Raw genomic sequence first — 24,535 nt, 5'->3', positions numbered from 1 at the left:
TAGTTTCTAGAGGCTATTCTCAATTCCTTGGCTCACCTGCATTTTCAAAGGCTACAGATTCAGGCCAACTCTTTCTCACACTGCCCTTTTTCTGGCTCTCTCTCTTTCTCTCTGTCTTTTCTGTTACCCTCGTCCATCTTTTGAGGACCTTTGTGATTACATTGGGCTCACCCAAATAATCCAGAATAATCTCTTTACTTTAAGCTCAGCGGTATAGCAACTTAATTCCTTCTGCAACTTAATTCCCCACTGCCCTGTAATTGCACATAATCACAGGTTGCAGGGATTAAGGCAGGTGATGTTGGCAGGGGGTGTTATTCTGCCAATTGCACGATCTTAGGGCATGAGGTATTTCATTCAATGGCGACCTGTTGAGTGAGTGAACTGTATCCAATTCCACCAGCACCTACAAAGGAAGAGACACTTTCTTCTTTCAGGTTTCAGGCAAAGGTGCTCACAATATCCTAATATTTCTTGATCCTGGTGTTTTCTCCTGAATTCAGAAGGTGGAGATGAAGAGTCCTAATGGAAAGGCAGGAGAATGTGGTGGGAAATTTCTTTGTTAGCAGTTGTGTTAACATGGGCAAATCACTTAACTGGGTTTGGGCTTTAGTTTAGCTTCTGCAAAAATCTAAGGGAACATGAGGAGTTCTTTTCCAACAGAACCATGTGCGACTCCACCCGCTTCTTCAACAGCTTCAATTTCGTGACTTTCTAAAATGCTGAATAATACATCTCGGAAGGCCTCAGAATCTTTGAGGACATCCATGCTCAAAAACCTGCTGATGAATGGACTATTGTGAAAAATAAAAAAATTAAAAACCCAATAAAATAGCAATTTATTGATAATTATAATTAAAAGATATCAATTTTTAAAAATGCTACATCTGGCACATATTTGGTTATGGCAGAGGAAGGAAATGTGGAAATTTTAGTGCCATCTATTGGTAATGATTTTTAAATAAGACTTATCATGCACGGTAGATGAGTAAAAAAAAATCTTCATTATATACAAATTCCTTAAGGATCTCTGTTCATTATAGAAGAGAGTTTAAGAATGTATTCTGTGTTTTTTTTTTCCAAAGCAATTTTGTTTCTTTGTGTTATATTATTACACTGATGGATCGTAGAAATCTTGTTTGATTCCAGGTCTCCATAAGGACGGTGCATGCAAGGGGGGATATATGTGTGTCATATGAAATGCGGCTGAAGTTCAGAGAAATAGGTTTCATTTAATAGCTGAATACTGGATGACCTCCCCATTCTTCTCCCCCTCTGGCAGCTCACCCCGTTAGCTCTAGAGGAGCTCTCTGCATGCGCCGAGGAGTAACTGCTGGCCTCAATGTGATTTTGCAGTGATCTGTGTGCTCTGTGGCTTCCTTCATAACCAACAAATCAATTCCCACTCTACGTATTACACACCCCAGTGGCAGAGGCCATTTATTATCCTTTTGATGGTCATACTCTTTGGTACATAACCAAGAAAGATTACAGAGAAAGGAATGAGCAGTGGAAATGTGGATGGAGAGGTCTCACAGTGGCCCTGCCTCTCGTAATATGCCTTGCATGTTTACAAGAATAAAAAAAAAAAAAGATGCTCTTTCAAGACAATTTTGAAACATGGAAGCAGAGTTGTTTTGAATGAAATATATTTCAAGAACAATATGTGGAAAGATGGTTGTGGATGTAATTTTATATAAGTCCACAGTGAAATTTCAGGTGCAAATTCAAAAACGATCCCTTGTTGCCGTATCGGTTTTCTTTATAAGAATACACCTGATTCCCTTTGTTCAATTAAATTTTTAATATTGCTCTATCTAAATTTTAAACTCCTAATGATGGGTTCAAGATTTTTCCTAATTCTTTGAATCGGCATGATGTGGTTACCATTGTGACACGAATAAAAACAAATATTGTAATGTGTTGACTAGCAATGAGATAATTGAACATTATGAAACAGGTATAAATTGTACCCTAGCGAAATTTTGGTGTTATTTGTTCTAAATCAAAAGTCTGATAAACATATATGCATTTCAGCTGGGCATAGCAGTGCATGCCTGTATTCCCAGTGGCTCGGGAGGCTGAGGCAGGAGGATTGCAAGTTGAAAGCCAGCCTCAGCAATTTAGCAAGGCCCTAAAACAACTTAAAGAGAGGCTGTCTCTAAATAGAAAATAAAAAGGGCTGGAGATGTGGCTCAGTGGTAAAGTACCCCTGAGTTTAATCCCTAATACCATAAGGCCCCCAAACCAAAAAGCAACAAAAAATTATGCATTTCAGATTGTGGGTGGAGAACAGTTTTATTAGTGAAACTAATGGTGAAAGCATGATTTTATAGTGGTTTCTGTGCATGAGCACTTCAACTGCTTAGTCATTTATGTCAAAGGATACAGAACAGTGGAATTTTCCAAAGGTCAAAGAAGCTACTGTCTTTTCTGTTTTACATCACTTAAGATTTTCCAGTTTTTTGCAAACACCACACTGCCGAGTCTGTATTTAATTTCCTCTTCTCTTTGAAGAAGCAAAACAGTGACAGAATAATTAACTGGAAGGGAGATCATGTTCAGGATATTTTGCTTTAGCTGTATAGAAGGTTCTGGGTTTCATTTCACATGATGGCGAATGCAGCAAGGCATTCTGGGATCCTTCTCTCAGAGCCGTGGTCCCCTGGCTCTATCTCTGTGTGTAAAGCAAAGCCTCTTGGAGGTCTGCTTCCTGGGTAACTGCCCCTCATTTGTATAACTGAAAAGCATGCTCAGTGTAACACTGGTTTTCAGAGAGGTAATGCTTCACATCTTCATGAACAGCAAAAAGGAATTGTCAATGTCAGGTCATGTCCCTCCTGTGCAGACCAAAAGGCTGTCATCACGCTGTCTGCTTGCTGATGTTGCTGTTGTCAGACTCCCATTTCCTCACTTATCTTCTCTTCCTGTGGAAGGATTCTCATCATATTTGATCATCATTAGGGAGCGATAAGCTTTCTTGTGTCAAATCTTTTGAATTTGTCTGCGAGTAACGTCTCTGTTCTGCAGCTAGCACGGCCCCTGACTTATGAGTTGGTCGATACGTCACTGGACTACTGACTCCGGTACTAGTTTCTCCTTTGGTGACATGTTTATTATTAGAGCACTTTTTGGTTGAGGAAATAACTGAGTCATCTGAGAAAAATCTTTCTAAAATAGTATTAGACACGCTCACACAGAAATTTAGAGCCTCGTTCTTATAAAGAACAATTCCATATTTAATTAAGTGCATGACATATACTAATGATTTTCACTGCTTTAATTAAATAGTGAATATTTGCATGTGCATGTTTATATCTCTTTAAAAAAAATAAAAGGAATCACTTCATTTTTACCCAGGTTTCCTATATTTATTGGGTTTGATGGAAGCCCAGACTATTTCAGAGTCACATTGGAAAATACAGGAAGAAGAGACAGGGAGACTTGGCAAATGGGTTTCTACCTGTGGACCTTGTCATCAAGCTGACCCTGATAGGAAGGTGCTGTTCCTGCCTTCTTTGTCATATGAGGAAACAAGGCATAGAGAATTACATCCAAACTGGCAGGTTCCAGAATTTTTAGTCCCCATGCCACACTAACACTGTTACCTACACACACTCTTGAGAGCACAATTCCTGACTGACGGTCATTTTCAGATGGCCTCTCCATCTTCCTTCTCAAAAAAAAAAAAACAACCCAAAAACAAAAAAAACTATGATTTTGAAAACTTTGAACACAAGCTTGCTCTTAATCCTCAACCTGAAAGTTAGATCAGAATACTTTGTACTGATTCTTTTATATTTACTTAGTTTCAACAGAAAATGTCCATAGTGTGTCAAGGAATAAAATGTTTCTTAAGTTTTGAATTCTTATTTAAGCATTTTTGGGAGTACATTAATAACTCACTTCAATTTTGAATGTGAAATATTGAATCTTTAATAAGTCACATAAAATAAATTTTGTTATAATGAAGAATGATCACAATGGGTAGGTGAGATAAGTGGGGGGTATATTCTAGACTTTAAAAATTTACGAAAAATTAAAGAAGTCCAATGTTTATAATAATTTGTTTCCATGTTTCATTTTAAAACATTTTAATTGTGGTAAGATAGATACACACAGCATAAATTTTACAATGCTAATCATTTTTAAGGGTATAGGTAAGTTTCTTCACATGGCTATGGAACTAATCTGGAGAACTTATTCATCTTGCTACATTGAAACTCCATACCCATTAAACAGCACATCCCTGTTTCCCTTCTTCCCAGACCCAGGGCAACCCCCATTCAACTTGCTGTTACTATGATTTTTAACTACTATAGATACCTCTTTGAAGCAGAGCCATTGGTGTCTGTGCTTTTGTGGCTGGATGATCCCACCTGGCCCAGTGTCTGCAAGGCTCCCTCATGTAGTACACGGGTCAGAATGTCCTTCTTTGTCAAAGCTGAATAATACTCTATTGTGTGAATATCATGCTTTGTTTTTTTCATTTCATTAACCAATGGACACTTGTTTTTCCACATCTTGGCTATTGTGAACAATGTAGCTATGAGAAGGGATGAACAAATATCATTTCTATACCTTCAGTTCTTTTAGATGCATTTTCACAAGTTGGATAGCTGGTTCACACATGGTAACTATATTTTTAATTTGGGTGGTATGTGCCATAATCTTTTCCATAGTGGTTGTGCCATTTTACATTTTCAGTAATTCACGAAGATTCCAGCTTTTCCACATCCTTACTAATGCTTATTATTATTTTTTTTTCTAAATGGCCATCTTAATGGGTGTGAAGTCCTATCTCACTGCAGTTTTGATTTGCACTTCCCTAATTCATGTTTCTTTAGGTTTCCCTTTGGTCATCTATTACCGCAAAAAAAGAAACATAAATGTTTTTGAGTCCCAGGTATTTGAAAATAATTGTATTTAATTTTATTGCCACAGTGTCTTCCTTGTTAACTGTTCGAATATTTCACTTTGGGTTTTGTTGTAAGCGCAGGATTGACCTGTTTCTTCTTGGTTTTGTAGCTGTTCTTCAGTGGCTGCAGGTCAGGGATCTGGAGAATTCTTCCAGCATCTCCATTTTGCACTGGTGTTGGTGTTTTCAGAACTTCAATTAGCTCAGTGGCAGAGCCAGGGCTTCTGGTACATCATCCTGCTGATGGCATCTCTCTGGTTCCTGAGGCTCTACCTGCATTACCTTGGCCAGTGGCTTTTCCTATGGGCCATTTCAACTCCAGTTACAAAGTGAGTGCTTTCCCCTGAACGACAAAGGAATGTATTTTCATCTTGATAGGACAAGTGAGAGCACGGAGTACATCTCCCATCCATTTACCAGAAGACCTAAAATGCAGGTATGATTTGAAAAGGCAAAACTGTCTGTATTGGAGAGCAAGAACTTTTATTACAGTTACAGTTTCATCTTATGGTTGGTTGTGTGCATACAAATACGTAACAGGTACATCAATATTTATTTAAAATTTAGCAGATTCAAATATGTTCTAATATCCGAGCAGGACCCAAAGAGGAATTGAACAACAATCTTTTATTCTATTTTGATTTTATCAGAGTGACTTAGGCTGAAGGTATTTTAGAAGTAGCATAAGTCTGATTTATTATCTATGTTCCGAGCAGCAAAGATTGCCTCTTCTACGAAAATGATTGAATCCAAACAATTACCAAACCCCGAGCTCAGGCAGCTTTCTGGGCCATTACCCTATAGAAAAAGATGACACTTTAAAGGTTATCTCTCCATAAACATGATTCCATAGACATTGTAGATAGACAAACAGATAGATAACAGTACAAGTAAAATTCATTTTTCTCAAATGTAGATGGTGCAGATAAAAATAAAGATGTGTGTATATTTTCAATTAAGAAGACTGCCAAAAACTTTAAGGCTTTATGAAGAGGAATATCTGTGTACATTTGTGGGCACATCAAGTTTTTGATAGTTTTACAGAATTAAATCACAAATATGTATGGTAGAGATTATGCAAATTTCTATGTACTGAATAACTGAATTTTGAAGCAGGAATTTTTACATGGGCCGCCCTCCTTCTCTGCCTTTTTTTCTCTTCCTCATCAAGTTCTCTGAAGCCAAAAAGACAAATCTTACATGATGGGGCTAGTTGCTTTTCAGTGTTTGCTCTTTTATTCTTCAGTGGAAAGGAAGGCCTATTTTTATTACAGTTATAGTTTGTTAATAAAATGAGACTGCAAACAACAACTTGACAGACCAGTTTAACCAATTTCTTAAGCAACCGAGGACCTAAGATATTATGGTGGCTGCGGTGGCGCATGCCTGTAATCCTGGCAACTTGAGAGGCTGAGGCAAGAGGATCTCGAGTTCAAGGCCAGTCTCAGCAACTTAGCAAGACCTTGTCTCAGAATAAAATAAATAAAAATAAAAAAGGCTGGGGATGTATCTCAGTGGTAAAGAACCACTTGGTAACCACTCCCTACCACCAAAATCCAAAAAGATACTTTAAGATATGTTTCTGGCTATCATCTTGGTCCATGGGCTTGAATTATATAATAGCCCTTTGTCACATCTTAGTTGTGAGACACAGCAATAACAACACAATGAGCATTTTTTTTTCATGTTCTCTGTGTGTCAGGTTCTGTGCTAAGCAATGGACACATGCGATTTGAAATTCATAGCATTGTGAGAACAAAGCATAAAACTCCCTTTGAAGCTAAAGTCAAAGAATGGATATAAAGAAGAACTCTTTAGCAGAGTGCTGATAGGTAGGACACACCAACAGAAATAACCATGAAACAGTGTTACTCAGCCTGAGACTTGGGAGAGAAAACTGCATGAAAGAAGTCTCAGCTTTCACAGAGTTGGTGCCAAAGTCTGGGTGGAGACTGACTGGTTGAATTACTGGACTCTGCTTGGACTTAGCCTCTTGGTCCTCAGCTTGTGTCAACTGAGCCACATCCCCAGCCATATTTTGTTTTTTATTTAGACATGGGCTTACTGAATTGCTTAGCACCTTGCTTTTGCTGAGGCTGGCTTTCAACGGGTGATCCTCTTGCCTCCATCTCCCCAGCTGCTGGGATTACAGGTGTGTGCCACCATGCCCAGCTGAACTTGACTTCTTAGTACAAAATTTTGGTTGTGAGTGATGGAGGTTTTATTGTTGTTGTATTTGAGAGTCTATCTAGAGGAACCATAAGCCTACACTAAAACTGAAGAATATTTGATTGAACCTCATTTCTGTTCGATTATGGTTCATTAGAAAGTCCACTGTATATTTCGCATTTCAAATAGCCTACTAATCAGTACTGTACACTACAGGGAAGCTCTTAGCTTCTAGACTGCTCTGCTCACAGTGGGTTAAATTGACATACTTTCTATGGTTAAATCATTTCTGTATTATTTAACAATAAGCATGAACCAGGTAGAATTCACCAGTTCATTGAAGGTGAAGTGTTTAGGTGGTACTCTAGGGTCAGGAAAAGATAAAGACTTCTTACAATTTGGGGATGCTCTTAAGTATATATAGAGTGTCTAGTCAACGGGCATTTTCCTTCCTGTTTGTATGCATGTGATTGCTTTGTTTTCCTGCAGATTCCACTTTTACCCCTACACAGTTGAGCTTTGCTACCCAAGTTCTTTGCTTCGCATGGAAGAGGAGCTGCCTGTGGTAGTGGTGGGGCCCTTGATGCTGAACGCAATCATATTCCTCTTGGTTCTGATCAGATGGGGCTGTCAGCTGCTGTTTGCCTCCTGCCCTGACGCCTTGTCAAAGTTGATCATCTACATGGGACTATGGACAGTTCTGGACCCACTGGCGGTGTTTATAGTGGATACTTTCCTGGGGGTAAGTCAAATAAAATAATCAGGAGATGAGTTCTTGACATAGAATTTAGCTTTAATACATAAATCAGTTGACATGGTTTCGATAATGATGAATGTTCAATATTCATCTTAAATTGAAGTTACTATGTCTTTTCTCATCAAAATAAAATGGGTGTCTAACATAGTCAATTTTAGTTTAATTTTAACTCTCTTAAATAAACACTTTTAAAATAAGTAGGCAATCATATAGAAGTTCACACCCAAACTTCAAAATTATTATAAAGAAATTGTATTATTACAAAGAAGTTATATTTTATAACTTGGGTAGTTTTAAAATACTAAAGTTTTGTTTTGTTTTTTTTTGTACCGGGGATTGAACTCAGGGGCACTCAACCACTGAACTACATCCCCAGCCCTATTTTGTATTTTATTAGAGACAGGGTCTCACTGAGTTGTTTAGCACCTCGCTTTTTGCTGAGGCTGCCTTGAAACTCACAATCCTCCTGTCTCAGCTTCCCAAGCCTCTGGGATTACAGGCGGGCATCACTGTGACAGGCTAATACTAAAGGTTTTTGCAGGCAAACTTTCCAAAAAAGTTTACAAAAGTTTACAATAGTTCCTTTAACTGGATAGATTATTTATCTGACTTATGACATAATAGTCTTGTGTAATAACTATACCAGAGAACTTTGAGAGTTTTTAAAGCATTTCTAAGTAATGCATTTTTAAAAATTTTCCAAGTAATGCATTTTTAAAACTCACTCTATAGAGCTTTATTTTGACTTTTGTGGTGATTGCAAAGTGAAAAAAGAGCAATTTTACCCTAAAACAAAATTCTAGGATTTGATGGTTATGAATATATGCCAAAGTACACGATGATCTATGTGCTTTATACTTTTTAAGCATCTTCATATAATTTACTTGCTTATATATTTGTGACAAAACTGAAGTTTGTAGCACAAGTTTTATTCTTATTTGGGGAGGAACCAGCCACATAGAAACCAGGATAAAACCAAGACACCTGAATTCTGAGGTTGATGCTTATTTCATTATGTTAAAATTTCTTTTTCAAACCTTGAGTCAATATATAGCTTTGTAAACTCAAATGTATGCTATACCCATTGATAATTACTGAATTTCATCAAAATATTTTATTTATTAATGAAGATCAGGACTGTAATTTGATGCAAAGTTGATATGGGTATTAGTGTCAATTTATTGCCATATCTAAATCTCTAGTTGCTTTGGATTTGCAAGTCCTGTGATTTCCTGGTAAGTGCTACTGTGTTATAGCAAACTTCCTTCTGCATGTAAGAATTTATTGCAGGTTTTAGTGAAAGAAAATTTCTGGGCCTCACCTCAGGGTTTCCGTTTCTGTAGTTCTGCAGGAAGGCCCAAGTTTATATTCTGAAAAATTCCCTGGTGATATTGTTGGCCTGGGGACCACAGCTTGAGAACTAGTGATGTCATAGTTGCATTGGAAAGTTCCAACAAGCAGACTGGAAGGATCCAGAAATACCAGAATAGCTTGCAAGTTACAAACTCAGCATAGACAAAGCTCAGAGGACCTATGTTCCTCCCCTGCCTATTAATCATAACCCCCAACCTGTAATTTAGCAAACTTTATTTAAGTTTTGTTTAAGTTTTCCAAATTTTTATATTAGATTATCAGCAAAATTGAAGATATTGGCAAAAAAGTGGAATAGTTCAAGCCAAAACCTACTTTAACTTGAAGTCAACAAATTTTTAAGTGATTTTAATAGGCAAAAGAAAGGAAATCCAAATTTTTTACTAAATTTTTGTACAATGGACCTGGTCATAAAATATAGCCCTAAGCAAGGGAGCAAATGGATATTTTAAATTAATCAATATGATTGAATACCCTTTTATAAATTATCTTAAATTATATAACATGAGCACATAAAAGAAGTTTCACAATTGGTATATATGTATGTCATCTATATTTACTATACCAAGCAAATTGTAGAGGTGGGGTGTTTTGATGGACTCTATCAATTGTCTCTGAAATTAATTCCATGGTTTCTAATGTGCTTTTAGAACTAAAGACCAAGGTGCTATGCAAACCACGTTCACGGAGACACATTCTATCCTGGGTTCTGTAACAGACAGCTCAGATCAGCAGAATTTTGTACCCCTCTCAGGCTATGGTATGCTAGGGCAGTGCTTCTCAAACCTCAGCGGGCTTGCAGGCCCACTGGGGACCTAATTAAAATGCTCCCTCTGAATCTCAGGGCCTGAGATTCTGCATTTCTTGTAATCCCTGGATGATGCCAATGACACTGGTTCCATGGACCACATCATGGTGCTAGCTGCCTTATCAAGGTGGCCTTTTACTTCCCTTTGCCAGGTGCTAGGCTGAGCTTTCAGTTGCTGTGGATCCCTGGGCTGCTCTCAACCAAACTGGGGTCCTTGAAGCTCTGAGTCTACTGGTATCATTTCAGGTCTCATAGGAGAATTCTGACTGCATCTATTTCTGAAGCGAAAACAACCTCTGCTAGAAATTCTTAGAACTGGGGGACCTATGCAACCTTTGACAGACACTTTCAGGTAGACATTTTACATCATTGAAATGTACTCAGAGCAGTGCACACAGATCCTGCTGCTAGAATTGGAGGTAGATACCCTATGCCAAGGAAAGCTCCTCTGTACACGAAAGGCAGGCTTGTTTCCGTGTGTCAGCATGTGACCACTCTCTGAAACCTCAGTACCACTGAACACCTTGATGACATGGCAAAAGAGGGCAACTTTTAGGCCATGAGTGTTTTCTACCCCATCTCCAAGTTGTCTTCACACTGCTGATTGGCCTCATTCTGATACTGAGTGAACAGAGTTGGAGTCAGCTGGATTCTGCCGACATTCTTACCTCTCTTGGTCTCCAGTCTAGCAAGGAGAAGGCTGAGCCATAAAGGTTTGTTGAGCTAGAGATGTAGGGAGGGTGCCATCTGCATCCTGGAGGGACCATATCCCATGGCACGTCACAATTGTTCCCAGAGGCCTGAGAGTGCACTTTGAGCAAATGTGGTACTGGGACTGAGCCTATTGCAAAGCCACAAGGGAAGTCATTTGGGGGCAATGAGCAGCTGTCTCTTATGATCTTCTTAGGACTCTTCAGAAGGAACATCTATAGGCTTCATGTACGGGTTTTTTCTTATTTCAATCATGTGCCTTGGGTGGTTTCATAGCCAATCAGTCCACTGTATCCAAGGCAGCTGACAAAGTGAGCAGACTTAATTTACTCTGGGGCCTCTGATGTAATCTGCAGGAAAGCAGCCTCCAGCTTGGTCATCTCAGAAGCAGTTCAGAGGTCTGTAACCTGAAGAAACTGACTTGGATTCTAAGAGATGAACAGAGCACCCATCTCTCTTTCCAGTTGGAAGGCAAAGCTAAAACTTTATTCCAAGTCTCCCCAAATTATTGATTCTCCAGTTAGAATCCATCATGTCTCATTGCCAATGACATATATTTTGCTACCCTTTAAAAAGTCTCTACAGGTGTGGATTCCACAGATCAGCAGCCCTGGAATCCCTAGGGCACCTGTCGAGAAAGGCTCTTGGGCATACCTACTAACTGAATTTAAATATGCATTTTAACATGTTCTCTGGGTAACTTGACTGCACACTGAAGTTTGGGAAGTACTAATCTAAGTCATTGGTTCTCCAAGTACAAAATCATGGGCTCTCCACAAAATCTACTGAGTCAGAAACTCCGAAAAGAGGCCTGGCAGAATGGATTTTAATGGGGATTCTGATCTTAGTTAAAGTTTGGGATCATGGTAGTAGACTGAATGTCACTCATTGACTTGGGTTGCCAGACTCTATACCTTTAAAGTATGGACTTTCTTAGCAGATGAATCTGAGAATTATCTGCATTTGAACCAGCAAGAGAGATGCTACTTAATTTTGTTGATATTTTCTGAGATTATTTTGTTTCCAAGGATCTTAAAAGAGATGTGACAGGTGGAATGGTTTCAGATTGAAGCACTGACCAGTGCTGTTGCTAACAATGCTCCATCTGTTTCTAAATCTGCAGGCTCAGAGGTTGGAAGTGCATTCCTCCAGTACTATGTACTACAATTCCACTAAATACAAAAATTGTCCTCTGCAGCCAGTCACAGTAGTGCACACCTATTATCCTAGCTACTGAGTAGGGAAAGGCAGGATGATCTCTTGGTCCCATATCAAAAGAACAAAAAACACTTCCTCTTCCTTCTCCTCAATCTTGATTAAAAATGGAGGAAAGATTTGCTATGGCATCTTTTCATGATCAGTATGTATGCATTGATCACATATATCTGCCCAGGATTGTAAAAAAAGTGAAATAAATAAAGCATGTAAAATAAAAAGATGTAAAATAAATAAAAAGATGTAAAATAAATAAAGATTTTACCCTCAATTTAGTGAGGTAAAAATAATACACAGGGAACAAAGGCAGACAAAATTAGAATGGAAACATTATCGTTCAAAAAATAATTTTTAAGAATCCCTGTCTTAGGCTATTTTGTGCTTTTATAACAAAATACCGGAGACTGGGTAATTTATAATAAACAGAAACGTATTGTTTCATGGTTCTGGACTCTGGGAAGTTCAAGATTGAGAAATCAGCATCTAGGGAGAGGTTTCTTTCTGTGTCATTCAATGGTAGAAGGGCAAACAGAATAAGAGATCGAACGCACAGCCCCAGCCCTTTTATAATTGGCATTAATCCATTCTTCATGACCTAAAGACCTCTCCTTAATCTCAACACAGTTGGAATAGGCATTAATTTCCAACACATGTGTTTGGGAGACACATTCAAACCTTTCCATTCCATTAGAAGTGACCAGAATAGTGGAAGGACTGAGAGTCAGAGACAGGGGAAGCGGTGTTCTGTCCTAGCTCTGCCATTTGCCACTAGATAAGTCAGTTAACCTCTCTAGCCTTTAATTTCCACATAGTATCATAAAAAGTATTAATATCTACAAATAACAACACAATAATACTTATTATCATTCATATACACACACATGTGTATACACATACACACTACTTAATTTTACTTACCTTATGTCTTCTGCACTTAAGTACACCTAGTAGGTGTGCAATATATGTGGGTCAAATGAATGACCAGCATCTTTTGATTAGATCATGTTATTGACCTCAGATATATCGCTTTCTGTTTTTGTTGCTTTGTCAATGAATCTCATAGTTCTTCATGTTTAAGAAACTGCAGAAAGGTAAAATCTGGGAAAGAGGAAATGGATGATAGCCTTCACCTGCTGCTTAGAGACCTAGAAGCAGATCCATACCTTGCAGACAGACTGATTAATGGCATAAAAATAAATGTTATATTGTGGTAGTCAGAGAAGCAGTAGTTGAGAGCTATAACATCTGAATTCTAGTCATTGCCCAATTACAAAATTTGGTGTAGGGAAAATACAAATCAACCTGTCTCCTCTTCTATTTTCTTTTACACATATGTGATTTGGATTAACTACATTCAAAGGTGCCTCTTTAAGCTCTACTTATATACTTATTAGTTAAAAAAAAACTCAAAAAAATCTTCTGTTTCTTTTGTCTTGCAGAAAAGATACATTATTTAACATTTGTATTCCACAATCCTTCCAGTTGGTGTGATAGGAATCAACTAAAGAATGCATATTCTATAAAGCTCAAGGTCAATGTTGCAATATGATGATTCCATAGGTCCTTAGTAATTTGTATTTGTCTTTAGAGATCCCATTGCCTGGCATTCATTTATAACCCAATATAGAATATGCTTTTCCTTGTCTAAAATAAAGGGCTTATCTTTAAGTTAAATTAATGTAAACTTTGGTTTTCAAGCCCATATTAAATAGCCTGATAACTTTTTTATAAGTTTCTAAAATAAGCCATCTCTTTTATGCATAGCACAAATTAAATTCCTATCAAATCTGCTTCAGAAATAAAGGAATCTTTCCACCATCATATTTAATTTCTTCATATCTTGTGCTCATTAAATTCAGAAGTTAATAGCACATAAATAAAACATGGCTTTTGCTTCATGAATTGCATGTCGAGTGCATGCATTTAAAAGCTTAGTGGGGAAAATAAGGAAAACCCAGTAAACCAAGCATACAAAACCCTAGCCTATTTTCTTTTCCTTCGTGCAGCTAAAGATCGGGCAATTTTTAGTTGTTAGAAGATTTAATTTAAAAACAAATTATGGTATCATAGAGTCTTTGTGTCTTTATATTAATCTAAGTTGAAAATCATTTTCCATCCCTTCTCTTTTAATCTGTTTTCTTCTATCAGAGGCTTACACCTGATGGGGAGACGCCTATAGCCGATGCAGCCAAGCTCTACTGGGTGTTTGTAAGAAGCAGGCAGCCGGGGATTCTTGGTGTGATGATCACGATGCTACTTTACATTCTCCTGTTCATCATTTCTGCCCTGATTCTGTATTTGTATGGTCTCAGGTAAGGTGCTTCCATGATTTAATTCTTCAGCATGTTTAGCTTCTAGTCTGGGAATGCAGTTAACTTGTGCAAATATGGTTCAAGAAGTCAGTGACATCTGTACATCACTCAGGTGACAATGTCTACGATGATGGGCAACACCCACCATGAAAAGCAGCCAAACAATTGTTTGCCTTTTACAGAAATATTTCCCCCATGGAAGAGAGAGCTGATTTCACTGTGAATCATTATATTGATTTCTCCAAACTAAGAATCAACATGAAACCAGTTATCCCCTGGTATCCAAGGACAGGCTGGGAAAATTCCCGGGAAGCTTGTCTACAGTTCTCTTTTTCTCTGTCTTCCAACTTGCTTTCTTCCCACCCTTCCCACTGCCTGCCCCAAATCACCAATGTAAGAATTAACCTCCAGCTTTGATCCTGCAAGTCATAGGGTCATCAATTTAATAGTGTGTGTGTGTGTGTGTGTGTGTGTGTGTGTGTGTGAAGAACAATAAGACAAGCAACAAATACAGGGCAGTAAAAAGGCTAGACAGACATTTTTTTTTTTTTTCCTGCTGGGCAGAAGCTCTTCAGTTTGGTGCAATCCCCCCTGGGTTTTTTTTTCCTTCATTTCTTCTCTCCCTCCCTTTCCTCCTTTTTTTTGCCTGCACTTCTATGTTTCATATCCGTGAAGTCATTGTCAGGACCGTTGTCATGAAACTTTTAACTTGAGGTTTTTTTTTTGTGTGTGTATATTGTAAAGATAAGGGTCTGCTGAGCTTTGGCTTCTCTCTCTCTCTCTCTCTCTCTCTCTCTCTCTTTGGTACGCAGGATTGAACTCAGGGGCATTTAGCCACTGAGCCACATCTCCAGATCCCCCATTTTTTTCTTTTGAATTTTATTTAGAGATAGGGTGTCACTGAGTTTCTTAGGGCCTTGCTAAATTGCCGAGGCTGGCTTTGAACTTGAGATCCTCCTGCCTCAGCCGCCCAAGCAACTGGAATTACAGGCATGCACCACGGCACCCTGTGTTAGATCTGTTATTTTTTCAAATGAATTTCATGACTGCTCTTTTGATTTCTATGAAGAAAGTCATTGGAATTTTAATGGGAATTGCATTTAATCTGTACAGTGCTTTTGGTAGCATAGACATTTTGATGATATTTTTCTGCCTATCCAAGAGCATGGGAGACCTTTTTATTTTCTGAGGTCTTTTTAAATTTCTTTCTTTAGTGTTCTGTAGTTTTCACTGTAGAGGTCTTTTACCTCTTGCGCTAGGTTGATTTCCAAATATTTTATTTTTTGAGGCTATTGTGAATGGGGGTAGTTTTCTTAATTTCTCTTTCAGTTGATTCATCACTGATGTTTAGGAATGTGTTTGATGTATATTAACACAATTGATTTGGTGTTAATTTTATATTCTGCTACTTTGATGAGTTCATTTATGAGCTCTAAAAGTTTTCTTGTGGAGTTTTTTGGGTCTTCTAAATATAGAATCATGTTATCAACAAAAAGGTTTAAATTGAGTTCTTCTTTTCCTATTCATATCCTTTTAATTTCTTTCTTCTGTGTAATTGCTCTAGGTAGAGTTTCCAGGACTATGTTGAATAGAAGTGGTGAAAGAGGTCATCTTTGTCTGTTCCAGTTTTTAGAAGGAATGCTTTCAATTTTTCTCCATTTAGAATGATGTTGGGCTTGGGTTTAGCATAGATAGCTTTTACAACGTTGAGGTATGTTTCTACTATCTCTAGTTTTTCTAGTGTTTTGAACATGAATGGATGCTTTATTTTGTCAAATGCTTTTTCTGCATCTACTGAGATATTCATGAAATTCTTGTTTTTATGTCTATTGATGTGATGAATTATACTTATTGATTTCTGTATGTTGAACCAACCTTGCATCCCTCGGATGAACCCCACTTGATCGTAGTGCACTATCTTTTAAATATGTTTTTGTATGCTATTTGCCAGAATTTTTATTAAGATTTTTTTTTTCACCTATGTTCATCAGGGATATTGGTCTGAAATTTTCTTTTCTTAATTTCACTCACATCATCCTTTACGTCATGGATCAGTTTAACTAGTGCATTCTAAACTCCTTCTCTGACATTTCTTCCACGGTGGTGTCAATGGATTCTGTTATTGGAGCATCCTGGTTTGTTTGTGGTGCTTTGTTCCCTTATTTTTTCATGTTGCTTGTGTGTCTACCCATCTAGCCATATGGATCTGAGGCGGTACAGTTTCTACCCTGGAGAATTATAGTGTCCTTGAAGGTTTCCAGTACCTTGCCATTAAGGGGAAGATAAATAATATCCACAACCAATGCAAACAATGTACAGCATTAAACCAAATAGCTCCTGCTAAGACAGCTACAGTTTTGTCACAATAAACAGAAATGATATGTTCAGTTATTGATTACAATAAAAACAGTAAGTTTGCAAAAGGGTTTGCCATTTCAAATGGTGGACAAGGAGAAAACTGAAGTGGTACAGGATGTGAAGATTGTGAGGGAGGAGGAAAGGAAAGAAAGTAAAAAAAATAAAGAGTGAAAGAAGAACAATAGAAGAAGAGAGAGAAAGGGAATGAAGGGAAACCGACGAGTGAGAAAAAAAGTGTGTGTGTGTGTGTGTGTGTGTAATAAAAATTTTGAAAATAGAAAGAAAAAATTAAAAATAGAAGAATGCAAAATAAAACTGAAATATATTAACCAGACATGCTGGTCCTCAATAAACTGATCCATGAAAAATAGCTGGTTTCAAAAAGGATTGAAATGTGAGAGAAAAAAAATTGATGAAAAATTGAAGAATTGTTTCCATTGGAGAGCAAAAGATTTTCAGCTTCTCTTCTCCGCTGGGTTTGGTCTGAAATGTCATGCTTGCTCCACCCTCAGAATGGGGTTGCTAGGGAGAGAGAATTAATCCTAGAGGCAGGACCCTGGAGCAGGGGTTTAGGTTTAGATATGCCCCAGGCTCTTTTCTGAATGCCAGTTGGTCTGCAGATTTTAAATCAGCCCACCTCCAGGGCCCGGAAATCACTGGTCAACACTGGAAGACTGTACCGCAGAGATCATCCATCAGTTCCACCTGTGTGGGGGAAGACCCAGTTCTTAGTCCACTCCATTACCTGCAGACCCCATGTTTCCTGGTCTTGGGTTCAGTCTCCAAACTCAATCTTTCCTGCCCCCCTACCCATGTGAATTCCCTGTCAAATGCATCTCTTCCAGCCTGTCCTGCAAACAGCTGGGTTGGAGGGGAAGGGAAGAGCTAGGTGGGTTTCCATGACCAGTAGTCCCCTGTGAAAACCTCTAAACATGTTTGATTTTCTCCTGGTCTCTTAGGCATACTCTCTGTCATGCAGCATTAGTTTGTCAGAACTATTTTATGGGCCAGACTCGGACCTGTCAGAAATTGTCTTCCTCTGCTGCCAGCCCCCACATGATGGCTGCAAAATGGTTCCTTCCTCTGTCCTCCACAGCCCACTGGGAAAGATGTGATTTCTTTCTTTTTTTGGGGGGGGTACTGGAGATTGAACTCAGGGGTACTCAACCACTAAGCCACATACCCAGCCCTATTTTGTGTTTTATTTAGAGACAGGGTCTCACTGAGTTGCTTTGCATCTCACTTTTGCTGAGGCCGGCTTTGAACTCCTGTCTCAGATCCTCCTGTCTCAGCCTCCTGAGCAACAAGGCAGGCTGAGGCAGGAGGACTGCAAGTTAGAGGCCAGCCTCAGCAACTTAGTGAGTCCCTATCTTGAAATAGAAAATAGAAAGTGCTGGGGATGTAGTTCAGTGAGTAAGAATGTCTGGGCTCAATTCCCAGTACCATGATAAAAAAGAGAAGGAGAAGAAGAAAAAGAACATAAACTTTCAGGAGATAATGAGTTAATTTTCATTCAGATTGACCTTGAGATATCTTTGATGTTGCCAAGGGAACATAGGTTATAAGAAGTTTGAAGATGAATGTAGAGCTCAGGCAAGTCAATAGGCTATGATTTGGGGGGAGTGGAAGCCTTGGACTTCAATGCCTTGCAGGATGGAAGCTAAATCACAGTGGGTTAACTGAGTCCAGAATGAGAACAACAATGGTTGTGGCTTGAATCTACTTCTAGGCAGAGATGAAAATTCTACAGGGAAGGGAACTATTACCAATAACCCAAGCAAAGGAGTACGATAGGTTGAGGAAGGTCTCTGAAGACACGCAGTAGAGCACAGAGACAACTTTGCACAGAGACAACCTGACACAAAATGTTAGGGTCTGTAAACAAGTCAGGATGGCGCCTGGCATTTTGCCAGGGGGAGGGTTTGTGAAGTAAGGCCAGCGAGCCATTAAGTGTGGAGATTCCTTATTGGTTGACTGCTGTGTCGAGTTTATGCTAATTAGATAAGCTGTGTGGAATGTATATATACCCCTCCTGTGCTACAATAAACGGCTCCCACTCCTGCTGTATCAATGTACACAAGTTGCTCGTCACCCCCCCCCCCCCCAGTTATTTTGCTGCAGCCGGACTGCAGCAACAAAAGACCTTGTCTCATGATGTGATCAAGGAGAGGAGAGGGTGAATGCAGATGCTGGGTGGTTTGCGGCAGGATGCAGGGAAATTCACACAGTAATAGCTATTCTTATTGGAGGAGGTGAATTCCCTCCTCAAATCTTCCTTCAGTAGAGGGATCATTCTCTGACATGGCCCTTAGGTCACTAACAGCTGTAGTCAAATTGCCTAGCTCTCCAGGGCATGTGTGTTATTTAGGTCCAGGCTTGGTTTGTACTTTGACATGTCATAAGTGCTGTACGTCATCTTTCCAGGGCGCTTCCTTTCCTGGGGAAGGCAAGAGTCTTCTCTGATCATTTGGTTTTCTTTTGACCACTGGCTTGCAGTGTAGCCTGAGGGAAGTTTGTCTCATTCGCTAGAATTTAGACATTTCCTTGTATACCAGGGTAAAAATAACACATATGTGTACATTTTATGGTGCTCCACATGAGTTATCACTATATTATTTCAAATGACTAGTGCTTCCAAGAGAAGTTAAAGAAATGAAATACTACATCATGTAGTTTAGATTTCTATAAGTAAGATTCACCAGGTATTGTTATGTATCATTTATTCCCCCACCAATACATCTCCTTTCACTTAAAATGACTGTTTACAGCCATACTATTCACTGAGATATACATTTTAATCATCTAGATTAATCATAAAGTACCAAAAAAAGTGAAGTATTTGTGCACCAAATAGTTAGAATTAAAACCTTGGCTACTCAAAACAAATGGGCATTTGCTTTAAAAAAGAAGAGAAAGATGACCCTATGGGGAGATGTATGTAGGAATGGGAAGCTCTGTAATGGACACAGAATGACTAAGGTCAAAGCAAAGGTGATGGAGTGCATGGGCATTATAGAGAAATAATCTGGAAAATGTAGGGTAAATAATACTCAATGTAGCTCCTACTGTCCTGCCATGTTGGAACTGGGCATGCTCAGTTATCCAAAGCAAGGTTTTGCTTGTATTTTAGAAGCAGATGCCCTTAACATTTTTTCCTCTGTTTTCTTTCTTTCTTTCTTTCTTTCTTTCTTTCTTTCTTTCTTTCTTTCTTTCTTTCTTTCTTTCTTTCTTTCTTTCTTTCTTTCTTTCTTTCTTTCTCTTCCTTCCTTCCTTTCTTTTTTATTTTTTAATTTTTTTAATAATGATAAAGTAATTTCCTACAGGCAAAAATTATCTGTCTTTTCTGTCTTTCCCATATGCATCAATAAAGTTCCTCCAGTGTGTGAACAACAACAACGAAAAACCTCTCCATACTGCTATTCATAAGGTATCTTTCTCTAAATTGGCCTAATGGCTGGGTGGACCAGTTCTATGAAGGAAGCGCCATCCACAGCAGATGTGTCTAGTCAGTGAAACTGGGTTTTGCACTGGCCTGACAATAATAAAGAGACCCAGACGTCATGAGGACTTACCTTAGTGAAAAGTGCCACTGTAGAATTGCACATGTTGACTGACTTAGGTTAGTGTGTGCTGAATCCAAATGTTAACACAGCCACCCTAAGTCGTTCTGTGTTTTCCATCGAGGCTGTGGAGACAGTAGTGAAAACATAGCTGGCATTATGGGAACAACAGTGAAATTAAGTCTCTTGTGCTGGTTGTTAATAGAGAATTTTGTTTAGCTCTGGGCACAGGAAGCTCACATTGTGGGGTCTGCTGTGTAAGCCCCAGATTGGGCCCTCTGGAGGCCCACTAATTGGCTGTCATTCCTCCAAAAGCTTGAGTCATTTCTTGCTGAAGGGATTCTACTAGAAAAATTCTCACTTCCCCGTAGCTGTGGTAGGAGAGGTGACTTGAAAAGGCATAATTATTTTGACTTGATTTTATAGTTAGGAAGAATAAATATTTAGGCAAAAATTGAAACTGCAGAAAATAATCAAAAAGTAAGTGAAAAACACACCAATAATTTCCTCATCTAGACAAAACATTGCTGATCGTAAATTTATTCTGATTTTTTTCCTACATATTCATTTTTACAAAAATTGAAATTATCTACCATGAATATAACTTCCTGTGATGATTTTCTACTTAATATTATATGATACATTTTGTATTCTTTACTAACTTCATAAACATGCAATGCCTGTATGACATTTAAATATTTCTTTATTGTTGGGCAATAGATTGTTTTATATTTTATGCATCTTATAAATAATTCTAATATAACATCTTAAGGCACATGGTCTTGTACACATTTTAAATTAGTCTTTGCATAGGATCCTAGAGACTCATGCATATCAGTTCAGATACTATGATGTTTCTAAGACACCTGATAGGTATTGCAGAATTGTTTCTAGAAAATTTTATGGGTGAGGAGGCTTATAGGACTATATTCATATCATGCATTAACCTTTTTAGTCTAATACAGAATTTCATGATTTTTCCAAATGTGTATTCTTTTGCTTACTAGCTTCTACACATTCTTAATATGTTCATTACTCATTTATATTTCCTTTCCTGTGAATTGCCTTTTAACTGTCGTTTTTGCTTTATTTTCTATAGATCTTTCAAATGTTTTTCCTACTCAGTTATAGGAGCTTTATAGATATTGACAGTGTTAACTCTTTTGTCATAGTTTGAACAGATATTTTGCATTTCTTAATCACTGTATAAGTTTATTTTGATTTTAAAATAAATACATTTACATGTGGCAAAGTCTTTTATCATATTGTGACTTATTTAAATGACTCAGTTTTTTAAAAAGCCTTCCTCATTTTGAAGTTTTATAGTTATTTCCTTGTGCTTAAAGGTCTGATTTTTTTCCATTGAACTTATCATGGGCCAGGTGGAAGTCATTGGAATTGGGTAATGTCAAGATCTAAATGGAGCACCCTTTTATCTGTTTTTACTGGTGTGTTGTTTACCTTGATATAATCACTTAATTATATCAAGTTAATATTTATAATAGTACATATAATTAATACCTAATGATATTAATTATTTTCCCATCCTATTGAGTTTTAAGCAGTTTAGATTCTTCTGTTTCTAGTATGATGCACAAAATGAAATTCATTTTTTCTAGAGCTTCTTTTGCAAAACTTATCTTTTTTACCAAATATTCATTTTTAGGTATTTACCATAAGGGTGACGGATGGGGTGAGCCCCATCCATGAGTTGAATGTATGTTTGGCCTTGCACACTCCATCCCAAAAAGTCTTCATTGGTATCATACGAATGTGGTCTGATTATAAATCCTTAAAATCTGCATAGCACCAAAGATCTACAAGCTATTTACATAGTTCTTTAGAGTTTTCAGAGAATGAGCAATCATAGTTTAAATGTGACATGGCTGAATTACTGTAGCATGCTGATTTTAAGTCCTGTGGGTATAGACTGAGGAATGGGATAGCTGGGTCAAATGGTGGTTCCATTCCAAGTTTTCTGAGGAATCTCCATACTGCTTCCCATAGAGGTTGCACCAATTTGCAGTCCCACCAGCAATGCATGAGTGTACCTTTCTCTCCATGTCCTCACCAACATTTATTGTTGTCTGTATTCTTGATGATTGCCATTCTGACTGGAGTGAGATGAAATCTTAGTGTTCTTTTGATTTGCATTTCTCTAATTGCTAGAGATGATGAACATTTTTTTCATATATTTGTTGATTGATTGTATATCTTCTTCTGTGAAGTGTATGTTCAGTTCCCTAGCCCATTTATTGATTGGCTTATTTGTTTGTTTGTTTTTCTTTGTTTGTTGGTGTTAAATTTTATATATCCCAGAGATTAATGCTTTATTTTGAGGTGCAGGTGGTGAAGATTTTCACCCAATCTGTAGACTCTCTCCTCACATTATTGATTGTTTCATTTGCTGAGAAGAAACTTTTTAGTTTGAATCCATCCCATTTGATTCTTGATTTTACTGCTTACACTTTAGGGGTCTTGTTAAGGAAGTCAGATCCTAGGCCAATATGGGAGGAAGATTTGGGTCTACTTTTCCTTCTATTAGGTGCAGGGTCTCTGTTCTAATGCCTAAGTCTTTGATCCACTTGGAGTTGATTTTTTGGCAGGATGAGAGATAGAGGTTTAATTTAATTTTTCTTCATAAGGATTTCCAGTTTTCCAGCACCATTTGTTGAATAGGCTATCTTTTCTCCAATGTATGTTTTTGGCATCTTTGTTTAGTATGAGATAACTGTACTTGGGTAGGTTTGTCTCTGTGTCTTCTATTTTGTACTATTGGTCTACATGTCTGCTTGGTGCCAATACTGTGCCATTTCTTGCTTATAGCTCTGTATTGTAGCTTAAGGTCTGGTGTTGTGATACCTCTTGCTTCATTTTTTTTTTTACTAAGGATTGCTTTAGTGATTCTGGGTCTCTTATTTTTCCAAATAAATTTCATGATTGCTTTTTCTATTTCTAAGAAGAATGTCATTGGGATTTTAATAGAAACTGCATTAAATCTGTATAATGCTTTTGGTGGTATGGCCATTTTGACAATATTAATTCTTCCTATCCAGGAGTATAGGAAATCTTTCCATATTCTAAGGTCTTCTTCCATTTCTTTCTTTAGTGTTCTATAGTTTTTCATTGTAGAGGTCTTTCACCTCTTGTTAGATTGATTTCCAATTTTTATTTTTTTCAGGCTATTGCAAATGGGGTAGTTTTCCTAATTTCTCTTTCAGTGGATTCATCACTGATGTTTAGGAATGTGTTTTATTTGTGGGTGTTGATTTTATATCCTGCTACTTTGTTAAATTCACTTATTAGTTACAGAAGTTTCTGGTGAAATTTTATTAGATCTTCTAGATATAGAATCATGTCACTGGCAAATAGTGATAGTTTGAGTTTTTCTTTTCCTATTCACATCCCTTCAATTTCTTTCTTTTATTTAATTGCTCTTGCTAGAGTTTCCAGGATGATGCTGAATAGAAGTGGTGAAAGAGGGCGTCCTTGTCTTGTTCCAGTTTTTATAGGAAATGCTTTCAATTTTTCTCCATTGAGAATAATGCTGACCTTAGTTTTAGAATAGATAGCTTTAATGTGTTGAGGTATGTTCCTACTATCTCTGGTTTTTCCAGTGTTTTGAACTTGAATGAGTGCTGTATTTTGTCAAATGCTTTTTCTTCATTGATTCTTCTTGAATGGGTTCTTGATTGTTGCTCCATTGCCTGAGAACATCAGACTCTCAGTCCTTCATTCTTCCAAAGTTCACTCTGCCAGTGATTCTCGAGGGACTTTCCAGAAGTCTTCTGTCTTAGACTGGGGTAACACCATTGATCCCTCTTGTTTTGAGGCTTCAGCCTCTTGGAAGGTGCAGCTACTGCTTCCTCCAGCTCTCCAGCCTGCAGATGGCCATTGTGAACTATCCAGCTTCTGGTTGTATAAGCCAGTCTAACGAGTCCCCTTTTTATAATTATACCTCCTGTTGATTCTGTTCTTCTAGAGAACCCTAACTAATACACCTTGATAGAAATGGACTATGTGCATTATGACATGCTTGAATAGGAACAGACCTTTTTCAGAGGTTTAGGTACGATATCGAGTCAGCTCCAGTAAACTGGAGAGTTGTAATGAAAACAGTTCATTGCTGTGGGTGCATGTACTTCAGGGTCCCTTCTCTGCTCTTAGACCCTGAGAATTCTGGGGTGGGCCATGGAGCCACACTGTGTGCTCATCCCCCTGCTATCTGGTCTTCAGTAGACAGAGTGTGCGTTTCTCCCCCAACTTTTCCCATCTCTAGCTGCAAGAAGCTGGGAAAGTTTAACTGAACGTTCCTTGATATGATTTTTTTTCTCTTAAAAATAAAACAAAAACTTG

At 37.9% G+C, this 24,535-nt stretch overlaps 1 protein-coding gene across 1 annotated transcript in view; it reads left to right on the top strand.

The window, feature by feature from the left end:
• The window catches only part of LOC131424499 (uncharacterized), a 208,870-nt gene that overhangs the window by 111,599 nt on the left and 72,736 nt on the right, over positions 1-24,535 (top strand). The window contains exons 7-9 of the mRNA XM_058582331.1: positions 5,029-5,247; positions 7,577-7,829; positions 14,098-14,261. Of these exons, the coding sequence (XP_058438314.1) occupies positions 5,029-5,247; positions 7,577-7,829; positions 14,098-14,261 (636 nt within the window). The remainder of the gene's footprint in view (positions 1-5,028; positions 5,248-7,576; positions 7,830-14,097; positions 14,262-24,535) is intronic.

Source organism: Marmota monax, unplaced genomic scaffold (genome assembly GCF_021218885.2).
Source record: "Marmota monax isolate L192 unplaced genomic scaffold, Marmota_monax_Labrador192_F-V1.1 WCK01_AAM20220418_F8-fsc00029, whole genome shotgun sequence".
Classification (NCBI taxonomy): domain Eukaryota; kingdom Metazoa; phylum Chordata; class Mammalia; order Rodentia; family Sciuridae; genus Marmota; species Marmota monax.
The sequence above is the reverse complement of the archived record's forward strand: the minus strand, read 5'-3'. Positions and strand labels throughout refer to the sequence as shown.